General features: G+C 38.7%; 1 protein-coding gene across 1 annotated transcript in view; it reads right to left on the bottom strand.

Annotated features, from left to right (window-relative positions):
- The window catches only part of VPS13A (vacuolar protein sorting 13 homolog A), a 259167-nt gene that overhangs the window by 232378 nt on the left and 12121 nt on the right, over nt 1-14668 (bottom strand). The window contains 6 exon segments of the mRNA XM_038402638.2: nt 4745-4804; nt 5210-5319; nt 6114-6215; nt 6514-6609; nt 8491-8533; nt 14184-14227. Of these exon segments, the coding sequence (XP_038258566.1) occupies nt 4745-4804; nt 5210-5319; nt 6114-6215; nt 6514-6609; nt 8491-8533; nt 14184-14227 (455 nt within the window).

Below are 14668 nucleotides of genomic sequence, written 5' to 3' on the forward strand. Positions count from 1 at the left end.
CTGCAGTACTCCTTCCTAGGAAGTCATTCACCATTTTGTATATGTGCAACTAATTGTTCCTTCCCAAGTGGAGTACTTTGCATTTGTCCTTATTGAATTTCATCCTATTTACTTCAGACCATTTCTCCGGTTTATCCAGATCATTTTGAATGTTAATCCTACGCTCCAAAGCGCTTTCAACCCCTCCCAGCTGGGTATCGTCTGCAAACTTTGTAAGGGTACTCTCTATGCCATTGTCTAAATCATTGAAGATGTTGAACAGGACTGGAACCAGAACTGATCCCTGCAGGACCTCACTCAATATGCTGTTGCAAAATGCAATTTTAGGTTGCATTAACAGAGGAATAGCATGCAAGTCATGGGACATAACAGAACCGTTCTATTCGGCTCTGGGTTAGGCCTCAGCTGAGTCCTGCATGAAAAGAAAGGGCAGCAACAGGAGATTGATGGCTCCTCAGGAGGAGAGATGAAGATAAGGAAACCAAACCTATCTCAGCTAGGTTGATGCAATCAAGATGACCGTGGCTTAGTCCAGTTTGATTCTGCTTAGGACCTTGAGGGTCAGCAGCAGGAGAGGTAAGTTGTATACAAGGTTCTCCACCCAGAAGAGAAAGGCATCCTACAGAGCACAGCAATCCAAACCTCCCCCTTGAACAGAACACTGCACTGGCTACAGTGGAAAAGAGATCTGTTTCTGGAAATCCCCAGTTTAGAAATATCTGTCTGAGTATGGATTTCTCTAGTTTCCACCCATGAAATACGGTGTTTTGATTGGGTAGGTAGACTATCCAGAGCAGGATATCACGGGTTGTTCAGCAATTCCATAATTTCATAGCCTCTGTGGAGAGGAAAGGGGGATTTCAGTCCCCATTGTTGATTTATGTGGTACATACTGGCCCTGTTTGTCGTTATGTGAACAGATTGTCCTTTTATCATGGGTAGGAAGCGCAGACAGGTGTACCTGATAGCTCTGAGCTCCAGAACATGGATGTGTAAAGAGAAATTTTGGGCAGTCCATCTGTCCTAGTTAGCTCTGGTGATGAGCTCCAAGGAGAGATGCATCAGGAACTACTGCGAGAGCTACTGAAGGATAGCTGAATGGGATCCCCCCCAAACACACTTTTCCTTGAGTGGTGGAAGAATCCAGACAAACTAGAATATGACAGGGGATCGAGAGCAACTTGTTTAGACTGTCTCCGTTGGGTGTGTATAAATGGACTTGAACCTGACTTGGAAGCAACGCAAATGCAGTCAAGAATGAAACATGACAAAAGGTACACACCGCCACACACCCAAAAAGTTGCAGGCATGATCTGGCAGTGACTTGAGAACTGATTTGAACTTGTGTGATCAGCTATGACAGTGCAAGGAAACTCAAATAGCAGATACAGATCACAGCACCAATCAGATCTGGAAGGAGCAGGTGTGGGTAAGTGATAAATCTTAGACCTTTTTGGCACATTGTCTGGGATGTGACCTGTGAGAAGCCCCATCCAAAGATCTTGGCTCCTTCCTACCTCAGACAGGACTGCAGAGAAGACTCAGCTTATTTTCAAGTATGAGGTCTCCTACAGTAAGGGGGAGCAGGGGCACCACAGAAGAAGTTTGGAGACCACTGCTGTAGAGGAACCTGGGATTTAACTCAAGCTGCTAATCCAAGTTAAAATCCAAAATGCCTTGTCTTCACTGCTATTTTAACTCAAATTAAGAACACATCTTTTATGCAACATCCTGAGAAATCCAGGGGGGAGGAATGGGATTTTTTTTGGCTTGTTTGGAGTTTACACAAACAGCTGCTCAATGTATCATTTCACCGTTTTCCCAAGGATAGTCCTGTTAGTCTGCCACCAACACAACAATGGGGGAGAACAGCTGGGGTTTTTGGATGTGGGGTTTCAAAAGAAGAAAACATTCATAAAAGCACAAAAATGGTAACATTTCTGGGGCACGGGTGGTACCAGACACTATTTTTAATTCTATTTTCCAAAATTTGACTGGTTTACCAGGATTGTGCATCTTTAAATACATGGAAAGGCAAAAAAAAATTATCTAACTGCTATATAAAGAGCTTATGACCTGTTCCTGATACAAATAATTGCATCTTTCCATTCCAGAACATTTTTAGGGCTCTAAGTTTTTTTCTTACTTCCCATTGGACTCACTGACTTAAGCAAGAGACCATTCAGGACCTTTTCTCCCTCCTTTCCCCTTCCCTTCCAAAAAAGTTCATCCAGTCACTTGTTTTCACCACCTCCCCTCTTCTGCAGTACATTCTGGAATGGTGGCAGCTTCAATACTATCATTTAAAATCTGAACATCAGACTACCGTACTTAAATTCCAATTATGGTTTAAAAAAAAAGTAGAAGTGCAGTATCTACTTAGGATATGCTGGTTGCAATTTTGTACGCAATTTAATGCTAGCATCACATTTTGTCGCAATTTGTGATTAGTGGTACAGTAGTGCTGAGTGACAAGTGAATTAAAAAGCTCTTCCTCAGTACTGAAATCTGGGTCTAGGATTAGAACAGTGTATAAAGTGCCCAAGGATATGTTTAAACATTCCCAGATTAGTGGGGGACAGCTATTAACATGGAGTATAGATACAAGGCAAACTTCTGGGACAGTTAGAAATGAGTTCTAGAAGCTGTTAGCCTTTGTATTTAGGATACTGGCAATTGCTACGATTAACTCTGGCTGTCAGGCCTAGTAAGGCAATAGGATTGTCTACACAGTGGGCAATGCACGCTAAAGAGCATTCTAAAACGCACCAACATGTTGCACACTAACCCATGTGGACCCTGCTGACACATATAGTTCCATAGTGCACATTAATATAGTACTGATTCAACAGTAACACACTCTGTGACACTGGCGGACTATGTGCCAGCTCATGCCAGAGTCCAAGGCCAATGTACTTGTGTATTAGTATAGATCAAAGTGATTGTTAAACGTATAAGAGTGTATTTGGAGTTTAAGCCGTATCCTGTTATAATGTAGTAGCAAACATTTACACTGTGTGTACTCCTTTAACTAAATAACCCATCAAACACAAAAGAAGCCTTGTGGAATGCAAATGAAGAACTTCAACAGAAAAGTACTAATTTCAAAGCAAATGGTCATTGTGTGTGATGATTAGAGGTCAAAGACTCAAAATGCATTCCTCACTCTCCATCATCAACGAAAAAGTCCATCTGGGTAGTGACACTCTCGCTTTGTTTTCTGTGAGAAGAATCTCTAAGTATGGGTTCAAGGAAAGATCCTAGATTTCTGGACTGTTTGGACTCTTATAGGAAGTGTACCAGATGCAAAGTGGAGATCCCCAGAGACAATCTGGGTATCCTGAAAAGACTTTTGGGAAAGTGGCAGATTATTATATCATTGCCACAATTTGGAATTACAAACTGTGACTCACCTGTGCATATATTTTATCTGCTTTAACCTCTCAATAGCTTTCATTTTCTTTTCTTAGTTAACGAACCTTTAGTTAGACTACTACACAATTGGCTACCAGCATTGTCTTTGGTGTAATATCTAGAGTATCAATTGATCAGGAGTAAGCAACTGGTCTCTTGGAGCAACCTAAAGTGGTATGATTTTTGGTTTAAGTGACCCTGTATCATGAAGTCCAGTTTTCTGGGTGACAAGATGGACTGGTGAATCTATGGTGTCTGTGACTCCATGGTAAGACTGGTATAGTGATTCAGGAGTTTACATTTGTCATTGGCTTGGTGAAATATAGTTACAGAACACACCACCAGCTTGGGGTATCTGTCCTGTTTTCTGATAATCTGCCCTGAAGTAGACACTCTCAGTTGTGAGCCAATCCAGGCAGCATGACACATACTAGCAAACTTTCGACGCATACCAGCCTGGTCTACACCAGAGGTTCTCAAAATGTTCTCAGATGTATTTTGCAGAGGCTTGAGAAAGCAGAGTGGAGAGCGGTGGCTACTGGCCAGGCCCACATCCGAAAGCAGCGCCGCTGTTACCCCAGAATTTAACATTTCTGTGTATGCCCCAGAACTTGACAACACTGCAATCAGTCATTCTGTATGTTCAGCCATTGCCAGCTGAAAACCAAATACCACAGAGCAAGGAATAATCGTAGGCTTTTGTGGGATAAGGTCAGACAACTGCATATTTGCAGGTTGTTAATCAGAATGAGAGGATGGGATAGAAAGTTATGGAAGAGAGTGAGTGAATAGCGACCTTGGTTTTAGGTGCCCCTGATATATTGTTGTTATGGCTAGAAATACTTGAAATGTCTTGAGATAATGAACAGTTTGTTGAAATTAGGAGAATTGGTGACCAAGTAGAGGTTATTATGCTGACCCACTAAGAGCCACTATAGGTTATGTGCTTTGTTAGTTAACTATAAGAGACAGGTAAAAATAAATACCTGGGAACAATCCAAGGGAACTTTTCTTCGGGCAAGGAGCTGACATCTTAATTCCGCATCAGCTGGACAGAAAGAGGGCCCCAGGAAGCCCGGCTACTGATCGCTAGAAACCATTTCAGACTATGGGTAACTATAACTGGGATATCCTAAACCTATTAGGTAGGCATGTGTGTACTTACCTATATATCTAACAAATAGCAGTTTTAGATAAGAGCATACTTGCTTGTATCAATCATTTATCATATACACTGATTTATTCCTGGATTAATATTATTATTGCTAAATTAATATTCTTTAAAACATGACGAGTCTACTGAATTCTTTCAAGTATAAAACTGAATTACCTGCAAACTGAGATTCTGAAGTGAGACCCCAAATGACAGGGGGTTATCTCGATTTGTGATCTAATAAGAGGAAAACATACAAAAAGAATTACTTAAAATCAGAATAGACGAAGGAAAGTAAACAAACAGTTTGCAACATGTGAATAACTGCTTGCACAATTATGCACCCTTATTTTATGTACTTTGAACTCCAAATTTATATTTACATTTATCAAATGCTCATCTCATTTATTTATTTTGTTGGGTTTTTTTTTTTAGAAATACATAAATCAGTGCTATTTGATTTATTACACAGCATACATCCTTAAAGGGACAAAAAACACAGCTGAAAACTGCTGGAATGTTAGAAGTTCCCTCATAATGTGGAAAGTATAAGGAGGGGAAAAGAAACTAACTCGGGGTCATCCATAATAATTTAAAATTATAGACAAGAGACAAATGTTCCATATATACAGAAGTACTTACATCATCTTCATATCGAACATGAATGTTGGAAATTTTCACCTGAAGATTTTTGATGACCTGAGTGACTAATTTTTCTACAAAACTGTCTTGTTTCTCTTCTTGTCCTTTATCTAAATTAAAGCACAGGTGTTATATTTTTACTCAAGTTAAGTATGAGAGAGAAATAAAACTGAATGGGATTTTAATAATTTTAATATTATAAATTTTGTAACTGATTAGACGCCAGGAATCAACAATGGTAGGAGCATAATACTTCCTAACTACAAAAGCCACTTGCTGGAGTGATTCCATGTACCAGAAGCTGTACTTGATGCTATACTGTAGAAACTATATGTTGCAGTAGAAAACAATAAGGCACTCTATACCTTGTAGAATTAGCCTTTAGGAAGGCACTGCCACAGAGATACAAGAAGAAGATTCTGTGGTGTTGGAGCCAAAATTAAAATTTGCTTCATAACAGAGAGAAAGTGAGTTTGGCAGACAATTGTAAAAAAAAGGTGAATTGTATTTCTAAAGACCTGTTTGTATCTATTCATGTTTATTTTTTTAAATTTATGCAGTACATGTGTCCTGAAAGCTTGATAATGTGACTGAAGTACCAACTATAATAGCTGACCTACCCCAGTGTCAATATTTATACATAACACAAACTTTGGAAATAAAGTAAATATCCTGCATAAAAATGAACAGTAGCCAGTAGTCATCAGTTTTCACAGCTATTAGTTAAGGGACATTAGTGAATGTACTATATGTTAGTGCACATAACTAAAACGTTTTTAAAAAAATTGCACGGGTAGCAACTAATCTGATAGAATCCACATTCAATTAGTTTAACATCAGGCAGCTTTTGGAGTTAAAAGATCTAGCAATACATACAGCCATGTTATTTGTTTTTCCTCCTTACCCTGGTCAGCTATTTTCTGTTTTGCATCCTCTATTCTTTGCAGTTCCCTTTGCTTTGCTTCTAGGAGATGTCTGTCTTCCTTTTCAGCATCATATTTTATGCCTACATAAAGAAGGGAAATAACGTTAAGACACAAGTAAGTATATATATTAAGTTAAAATTCTAAAAACATCTTTGAAGATAATTTTGATGAAATAAGAAATCTCTTTTGAACATATTAAACAAAGATTTAATAATACAGTATAAGAAAATCAAATATGAAAAATATAACTTGAGTTAGGCAATAGCAACTCCTGGGAATAAGAGTAATGGTATACATCAACTATTACTGTGATTTTTAAAATAGTATTACAATAAAATAAAGCTAAATAATATACAGTTTTCCTCTCACTCAACTTACTGGCTGTAGGCACTATGAGCAAATATACTCCATCCAGAACAGCCTCAACTGGTTGAGTATAAAGGTTTTTCCATGGGATTTGTAGATTAAGTTGACCTATAGCATATAAAAGAAAAATTATAACAATATGTAATGAAATTTGATTGAAAAGTATGTTACAAGGTTTAAAAAAAAAAAATCTAAAATTGCCCTAACACGTCAAATGCATGTTAAGTACCTTTCAAAGTAAACAGAAAAACTCTGTGACAAGCTTACAATCTTTAGATACATTACAATTTTTTAGAAATAGCAACTAGCAGGGTAAACACATAAAAGTGGGGACAGGATGAGAGGAGGAAAGATAAGGCCAATAGCAACAGGATTGGGCATTTTAGATGTGCGCACATCTTGCTGGATCGAACTATTTAAGTAGTTATTGTAAGCTTTATGGAAAAAGTGCATTTAGGGATAAATTTAAAAGAGAAAAAAATACTGGATTGAGATTCAGCACATTTCCTTATAAACTATTTGCTTTTTCAATTCAATGACATTGTAACAAAGTAAGTCTTCTCCCTAGCTCTCAAAAAAACCACTGCTATTCCTACAGTCTCTTTTAGGCAGTTTTATTTCTCAAACATAGGCAAAATAGTTCAAGATCAAGCAGGGCTATAACGCCCAGTGTATTTTTCCCCCTTTACATCTAAGCCTCTCACAGACTCCTAGGCTGGGGTGAAGGCAGTGGTCCTTCGCAGGAGGAAAGGCAGAGGACATTTGTTTTATGGTTTCCGTTGTGAAGACAGGGGAGCAACTGGTGGCTGCAGAATGAGAGCTACAGCTGATTCAGCAAGAAAAAAAGAGCAGCTGGCTGGAGAATACCAGGCCACTCAAGACAGGAAAAAAGAAGTCGCTTGAACCTCACGTTCGGTGAACTTGAGGGAGAATTAAGAATCTCTATGTGCAGACATGCTAAAGGCTCAGTGTGCAGAGAAGATGCCCTTCTCAAAGCTCTGGAGAAGACAATGTTATGAGGACCCTGGGGAGTATGGATTGTAATGTTGGCTTTATGTAATGTGGGGTATTTGGGGAATACTGATGTGTATGAATTTGTACATAGGAGTTTATACCAAGTTTTTTTGTGTTTTGGTTGGGGAAGGGGGCGGGGATGAAAGGTGTCCAGAAGGGCCTCACACGTCAGAAAAAAAAACCTGCCAGTGAGTCCTTTGTTGTTTTTTTTTTTTTTTTTTTTAAAAAGGGGGAGGGAAGAAGAGAGGTACAGTATGTCACAGGGTGGCTACCTACCTATAACTTAAGTAGGTCCAGTCCCAGTTTCCAGAACAGGTGCTCCCAGCTGGGGCCAATTAAGGGAACAATGTTGCATGCAGGGCTAATAAGGGTCAGAGACAGGCCCAGTGAGGGGCAACTGGCTGAGAGAGCCAGGAAGCTGCAGGAAGCAGGAACAGCAGGCCTGACAGAGTCCCCTGGGAGGAGAGACAGTGACAGTCTGAAATGCAAAGGGTGCACTGAGGAACTGTTTTGTTTGGGCAATAAACCTGCCTAAAAGAAACAAAGCATGGCAGTGAGTCCTTAACAAGCTAGGGAGAAGCCCTGCCTTATGACAGTTGCCAATTCTTGTCATGCTACAACCACTCAATTTGTGTTCTGAGGAAGCTTCCCCAAATCATGCAACATGCCAGTGATGGGAAGCCTGCTGAAGTGTTTGTACACTACAGGAGGCAGGAAAGAAAAAAAATCTAAATTATGTAGTTGTTGGGATTTTTTGGTTTTAAATATACAGTATATTTATACTCCTCCAGAATTAAAAGAAGATATTTATTCCAGAATAGGCAAACTGATTCACATTCATTTACACACTGCAGAGCACCCTAAGAAAATTAACTACTTGAAATGCTTGAGGTCAATTGTAAGAACAGAAAATACATTTGCAAGCTCTTGCTCCGTTTATTACAAAGCAATGCATGCTACAAAAATGCAACTTACCAATATGCCCTGCTTTTACTTTAAATGGTACATCCAGCTGACTCTGCAAAGAGAATGTATTTTTTTTTAAATATTTAGGCCTATTTAAGCAACATATTGAATTTACCTTTATGTTTTCTTCCCCAACCCCTCTCTTGGCAAAATTACACTACTGTTCACTTAGCTCCAAACACCAAACATAAATTGAGAACATATATTCTTAATATATCTTAGTATGGGAGTCTTTTCCTAGATGTCTAACCATATTAGATGTCAACCATATAAGATTGAACATGTGTTTATTAGATCACAAAACCATTTTAGGGGGATGTGATATTTAATCTTCTTCAGACTGTTAAAACGTTAGAGGCAGAACGTAAAAAATGTGTATTGGTTTTTTTGTTACACTAAAATGCAACACTACTAGAACAGGAATATGCATCTGTGCTTACCTGAAAGTTTCCCTTCTTCAGGTGATAAGGCCCACAAATTAGAATGCGTAGGTCAACCTGCTTGGAGCTTGGGAGCAGAACCAGCCCTGTCACTCACTAGCAGCAAGGATATACCTTGTCCCTTGATGTTCCCTTGATATTTTCTTGGTGTTTCAAAGGAATGAGTATTTCTGGATATAGGTTCCACTCTGCTTAACCCAATTTCTGCCATGTAAGTTCTGATGTTTATCTATCCATTGATGGGTTCATCTCTCCTTAGTGGTAGGAAAGTATGCTCTTCCCAGAACAGAAGTTGATTTTTTCTCTGAAATAGCACTGATCGAGTTTATTCCTAATTTATTTATAAATGCCCCAGCCACACTGACTAATGACCAGAGCAAGTCTGTTGGAAAAAAGAATCCTTCAAGACCTTACTGAATCCTTGTGTTCCAGCTACTGGACATTATGATTTTTGCTTCCGATACCCATTCCCTGGACTGAACTGGGACCTGAAAAAGCCCCCTCCATTAATCCCAGCTGGCATCTAACATAAGGATTACTCTGCCTAGTTTATTAATGGGTGGATCCCTCCAACAAAGTCTGGTTCTCTGCATTCACCAATTGAGGGAGCTGAGACTATTTCCTAAACTCTGTCAACAGACGTGAGAGGATAAGATGTGGAAGAAATAAGTAGTACTGGATAGGTATCATATGAACACTGGTTCTCTGAATCATATCTCTATATGAGATCAACATTTCAAATAGGCTCCAATAAGAGTTTGATTTTTGTGGTTGTTACACCATGCTGTTAACAGTATGAGATGAGACCCTCCACCTGATAGTATTCATCCTCAGCCAAGGCCTCTGACTGACTTCCGTAGTGCCATATATCAGTATTTATCATGAATCCAAGATACTCCAGAAACAGAAATCACTGTGTGTTTGTTTCAAGCTCTCTCTGCATAGAAAAAATGTTCAAGAAGAAATAAAAGTGAATTTTCTTCTTCCTTTAATGCCAATAATAAACCGAATATGATCCCGGAAGAGACAGTTATACATATCAAATCAAATGGTAACACTCAAAGCGGGAAAAACCCTGTCAACTAAATGCAAGTAGTAAAAATTGTCTGTGGGATGAAGACAAGTCTCTTTTCAGAGCTTTGTCAGATGTTTCAGAGGGAGCCCTGTTCTGTTTGTTCCCAAATCTAAGGCTGAGGATGCGAAGAGAGCGTTGCTTCAATCTGATGTAGATAATTGATTATTTTATTCATGTTTTGGCCCTTCCATGGTTGGCTTAAGATTGGAAATGAGACAAAGCAGTTCCTGTGATTCTTCCACAGCTCCATAGTATCCCTCCCTCTGTACAATGTCCAGTGTCCTCACTGTTACCAAAGCTATAGTTTGAAAGCTGCAGCCTTAGTCAGTGGGATTTTTAGTTTGAGAAGGATTCCTTTTGCCTCTGGCTTTTCTTGGACTAGCTCTCTACCTGAAACCTAGAAAAGCACCACTCACTCAACCCCAGAAGGAGAAGTAGAGCTAAGGGGACAATCTTCCCAAAACGCAAATACAAGCTCTATGACACAGCTTGGAATTAGATACACTGAGCTGAATTATTAGTCAGAAATTTAAAATAAAGTTTGGAAATTTCCCCAGAAAAGCTCTGCAACAGGGAGATCAGGCTGAGCATGCGACCATGGAGATAGATAAAAACATCATTATTTGCTTGTTCTTCAAGAGGTGTTCACATATATATTCTGTTAAAGGTGTATGTGCACCCATCATACTCACGTTGAAGACTTCTGCCAGCAGTTCCACTAGCTGGTCAATATACCCCTGCTCTCCTCGACTGTCAAGCCAAGAGCATAAAAGAATGTGTCCACCATCGCCCCCTCTGCTCCTTCGCATCACTGCATACAATGTCCAAAGTATTGAGGAAGGAGGGTCATGTAATGAATGTACGCAACAATATAATGTGAGCAACACATCTCAAAGAACAACAGTTACTGTACAGGTAAGTAACTCTTTATTTCTCCTTCAAGGGATTGTGCACGTATGCATTCCACTGTAGGTGACTCATCAGCAATTACCTTACAAGTCCTGGGCCTTTGGATCACTTGAACAGACTAACACCATTTTGCCAAAGTTGGCATAGCATCTAGAGGCTTGAGTAACAGCATTATGTCTGGAAAAAGTATGTACAGACTACCATTTTGCTGGTTTGCAGATATTCACAATAGGGATGTTGTATGAAGGCTGCACCACCACCACCCGCCCCATGGAAGGAGAGATGCCTGAAAATCCTATCCGTAGCGGCATGAAGCAAGGTTGGCCCAAATCCCATTGTTTTCAACTTAGTCATGGAGGCGCTCATTCGAGCGATCTCCAGCAGTCTTACAAGATCTCTTTCCAAGCACAGAGAAAACGAGATAGTTGTCTCTCAAAGGAGACATGGTCAGTATCAAGCATGATCAAGCAGTCATGCTTGGAGGCTGAGGCTGTCTGGTTAGAAGGATCTATACACAACACTGGCTGGCAACAATGGAGAGGTCTAGAGCCTCTCTTGGTAGAATCGCCTGATCTCTGCAGGATCAAGGATCTATAACAAAGGTTAGGCCTAACTGCTCCTTTTTCATGGGATTACAAACTCCTAGTGAACAGAGATTTGCACAGGAGTCCTTTACAGTGCAATACTGTTGTCTCACTTTTGAGGGGGAAAAAGCTTGGATCCTTCGAAGGAAAAATCTTCTATCATACTTTGCACACACTTCAGTTTACCTGAATCAAACAGCACTTCATGGAGATGGTGAGTGTATTGGGCACACATCTATATTTCATTCTAGGTGTATGTACACCCAATGCACTTGAAAGAAAACTGGGAACAACTTCAGGGAGCAGGTCATTCTCCTACTATCAGTGACTGACAGGTCTGGTTCTACTTCCAACTGCAATAACTGCAAGTTAAAGTACTTAGATTTGTAAACCATGGCACAATGAAGAATGAATCAGATCACTTTTTTTTTGTTTGTTTTAAAAAAAAAAAAGTCAGATATTGAGCTCATAAAGGAAAATTTAACTTGCCAATCTGCTTCTCTGGTGAAAATCACCTGCGGGATATCAGTCCTGGATTTTAGCTCTCCTGCATTAATTTAGACAGAATGTGTGTGTCCATAGAGTATAAAATAAGGTCTGAGGTTTGGTTTACAGAGATCTTAGCCTGCTTAATATCATGGAAAATGAACCATTAGAAATCCTCTTAAGCTTTTATTAAAAAGATAAAGAAAAAGAAAAAAACAATTAAAGCAATTGAAATGTAAAATATTAAGTAAGGCTTTCAGCTTAACAACATCCCTTGTTCCCTTTCCCTTTAGTTCTTAGAAGAGGAAAAAAACCCTTGTTTGCCAGTCTCGGACACCGTCTAAAGATGGTAATAACTGTCCTTTAGGGGAAAAGAGCAATTAGTTGAGAGGGGTTGCTGCTGCTGCTGCTAAGGTCTGATCCTGTTTCCTCTCAAGTGGTCTTCTGTATTCAGCTGGACTCAGTAGAGGTGGTGATGTCTTCTGGGTCCCCTCTCTGGCGTAGTCTGGTCAGTACATCTCTCAGGGTGACCAAGGCCTGTGGTCCCAGTAGACAGTGGAAATGGTGGCTATGATGGTGACACTTGTCCACTACCCAATTTTTCTCCCCAAAAATCTCTAAGGACCCGCAAAGAGAATACTGGGTGGAACAGCCAATCCCTTCGTTATATTGTCCACCCATCAGGCCTAGTTTCCAACACATCAATTTTGGTTCCACTCTTTTTCATTATTTACCAAGCATGATCTTAACACAGCCCTTGAGTTATATTTATACGTCTTTTTGTTTCGATTAATTCAGTCTGTCTCCCTTTCATATCTTTTTCCATCGGCATTTTTTATTATAGGTTATTGTGACAGATTAAGAACTTTCACATTCTTTTTACAGTTGAGCTCACAATTAAGAGTGAATTTGTAGCCCAATTATCACAATAGCTCCTTAGTGCAAGGCTATTAGAAATTCCTTAGGTTTTAAAAAAATTTTTTAAACCAGAGATCTGCTGAAAGACAGGGTTACAGAAATAAAAATGTTATCCAATAAGCCATTATTGGGTGAAGGGCTGAAGCAACAGCCAATGAGGCACAGTTTCCCATATGGAGTTCCTTCACAGATGTATCTCAAGAAAAAACTGACAAATATTCAGAGGGCAACACTTATAGTCTGCAGCAAGTCTGGATCAAGCTCTACTCCACCACCACTGCTCGGGGAATTCAAAAAGCATTTAAAAAACAGAAGTTCCACCAGTTTCATCCTAAAGGGCAAAACATCAGGAACAACTATTCGGTGCAAAATATTTCTTGACATAAATGCCTACTGTATAGTTTAATACTTTATAATATTTCACATAATATACTCAAAATGCTTAATTTTTGAAAATTAAGACTATGGGGCTGAGTTAAATTAATACAATTTTCATGCAAGAAAAATCTATTCTGTCATGCTTGGAGAAAATTTTAAATGTTATTTATTGTGAAACAAGTTGGAAGTTCTGGAAAATAAGCCCAAGGCCTTCAAACAAATACCAACATTCCTGGAACAGAGTGATGCAAAGTGAAATAACCCTCTGAGTATATTGCCAAAATTATTTGAGTAACTGCTGGATTAAAAATTTTGACCATGCATTATCCATACAAAAGGTCTCATTTTTCTCCCTCTAACCATTCCCTAAGACATGCTTAGGGAAACCTAAGACTTTGGGCTGTTTTAAAATTTTCTGTTGTGATTGTGCAATATTTTAAATAATTAAAAAAAGGTTTCTATATCAAGAACGTCATGTTTTAATATTTCCTGATATGCTCGAGAGTCTATTCTCTATGTTTTAATATTAATCTCAAATACTGTTTTACTAGATGTACTTGATAAACTGCATTTTAGCCAACAAATCTTTTTATTATTCATAAAGCTAAAATTATATTTTAGATCAGACTTGTAACTGTCATTTAAATTTCCTCATGACATTTTTTTTAAATGGTCTCTCAAATAATAGGAGCAGAGCAGTCCATAAAAACGAAAGAACAAATAACTTCTGAAGGTTTTTCAGAAGACCAAAGCAATTCATTTCTTGAGATGAAAAATGTCTGCTTACTATTCTAGCTAAAAAATCAACCAACTCCATCCTTATATGGCACTTTAAATGTTCAATATACTATACAAACAACTATTTTCAGAACAATAGTAACAGTTTCTCATTTTTGCTTGCTTTGAACTTACCAGTGCATTTTCCTTTATTTCAAGATTCTTAAGTGCTACAGCTCCTAAAGGGAAAAATGAAAAGAGTTAAAATTGTAGTTAAAACACAGTTCTGTATCTCTTAAACTACTGAAAACCTAGAAGAACCATTATTTCACAGTGAGTTTTCAGCAATTAGGATAGCAGTTTAGTATTAATATTTGTTTCTTGTTTCTGAAGAGAAAACAGATCGTATGTTGCAATTAATGATATTTTCCCCCTGAAAAATGTCACACAGTTGCCAATAATAAAGAGAGCACTATTGGAAACCAGCTGTCTCAAAACACGTCTAGCATAGATGGGGCCATGATCAAAAATATTAGCGGCCAGTCTGCACAAGTTTCATGTGTCTTTACTAGCTCCTACTATTTTCACTCAAAAGTTCTCTGAGACATTCTTTAAAGTATCAGAATTGCCTCCTGCAGAACTAGGTGTTCTAAATTTCTATACAGAATATTATGTACCAC

Source organism: Dermochelys coriacea, chromosome 5, assembly GCF_009764565.3.
Source record: "Dermochelys coriacea isolate rDerCor1 chromosome 5, rDerCor1.pri.v4, whole genome shotgun sequence".
In the NCBI taxonomy this organism is placed as follows: Eukaryota; Metazoa; Chordata; order Testudines; family Dermochelyidae; genus Dermochelys; species Dermochelys coriacea.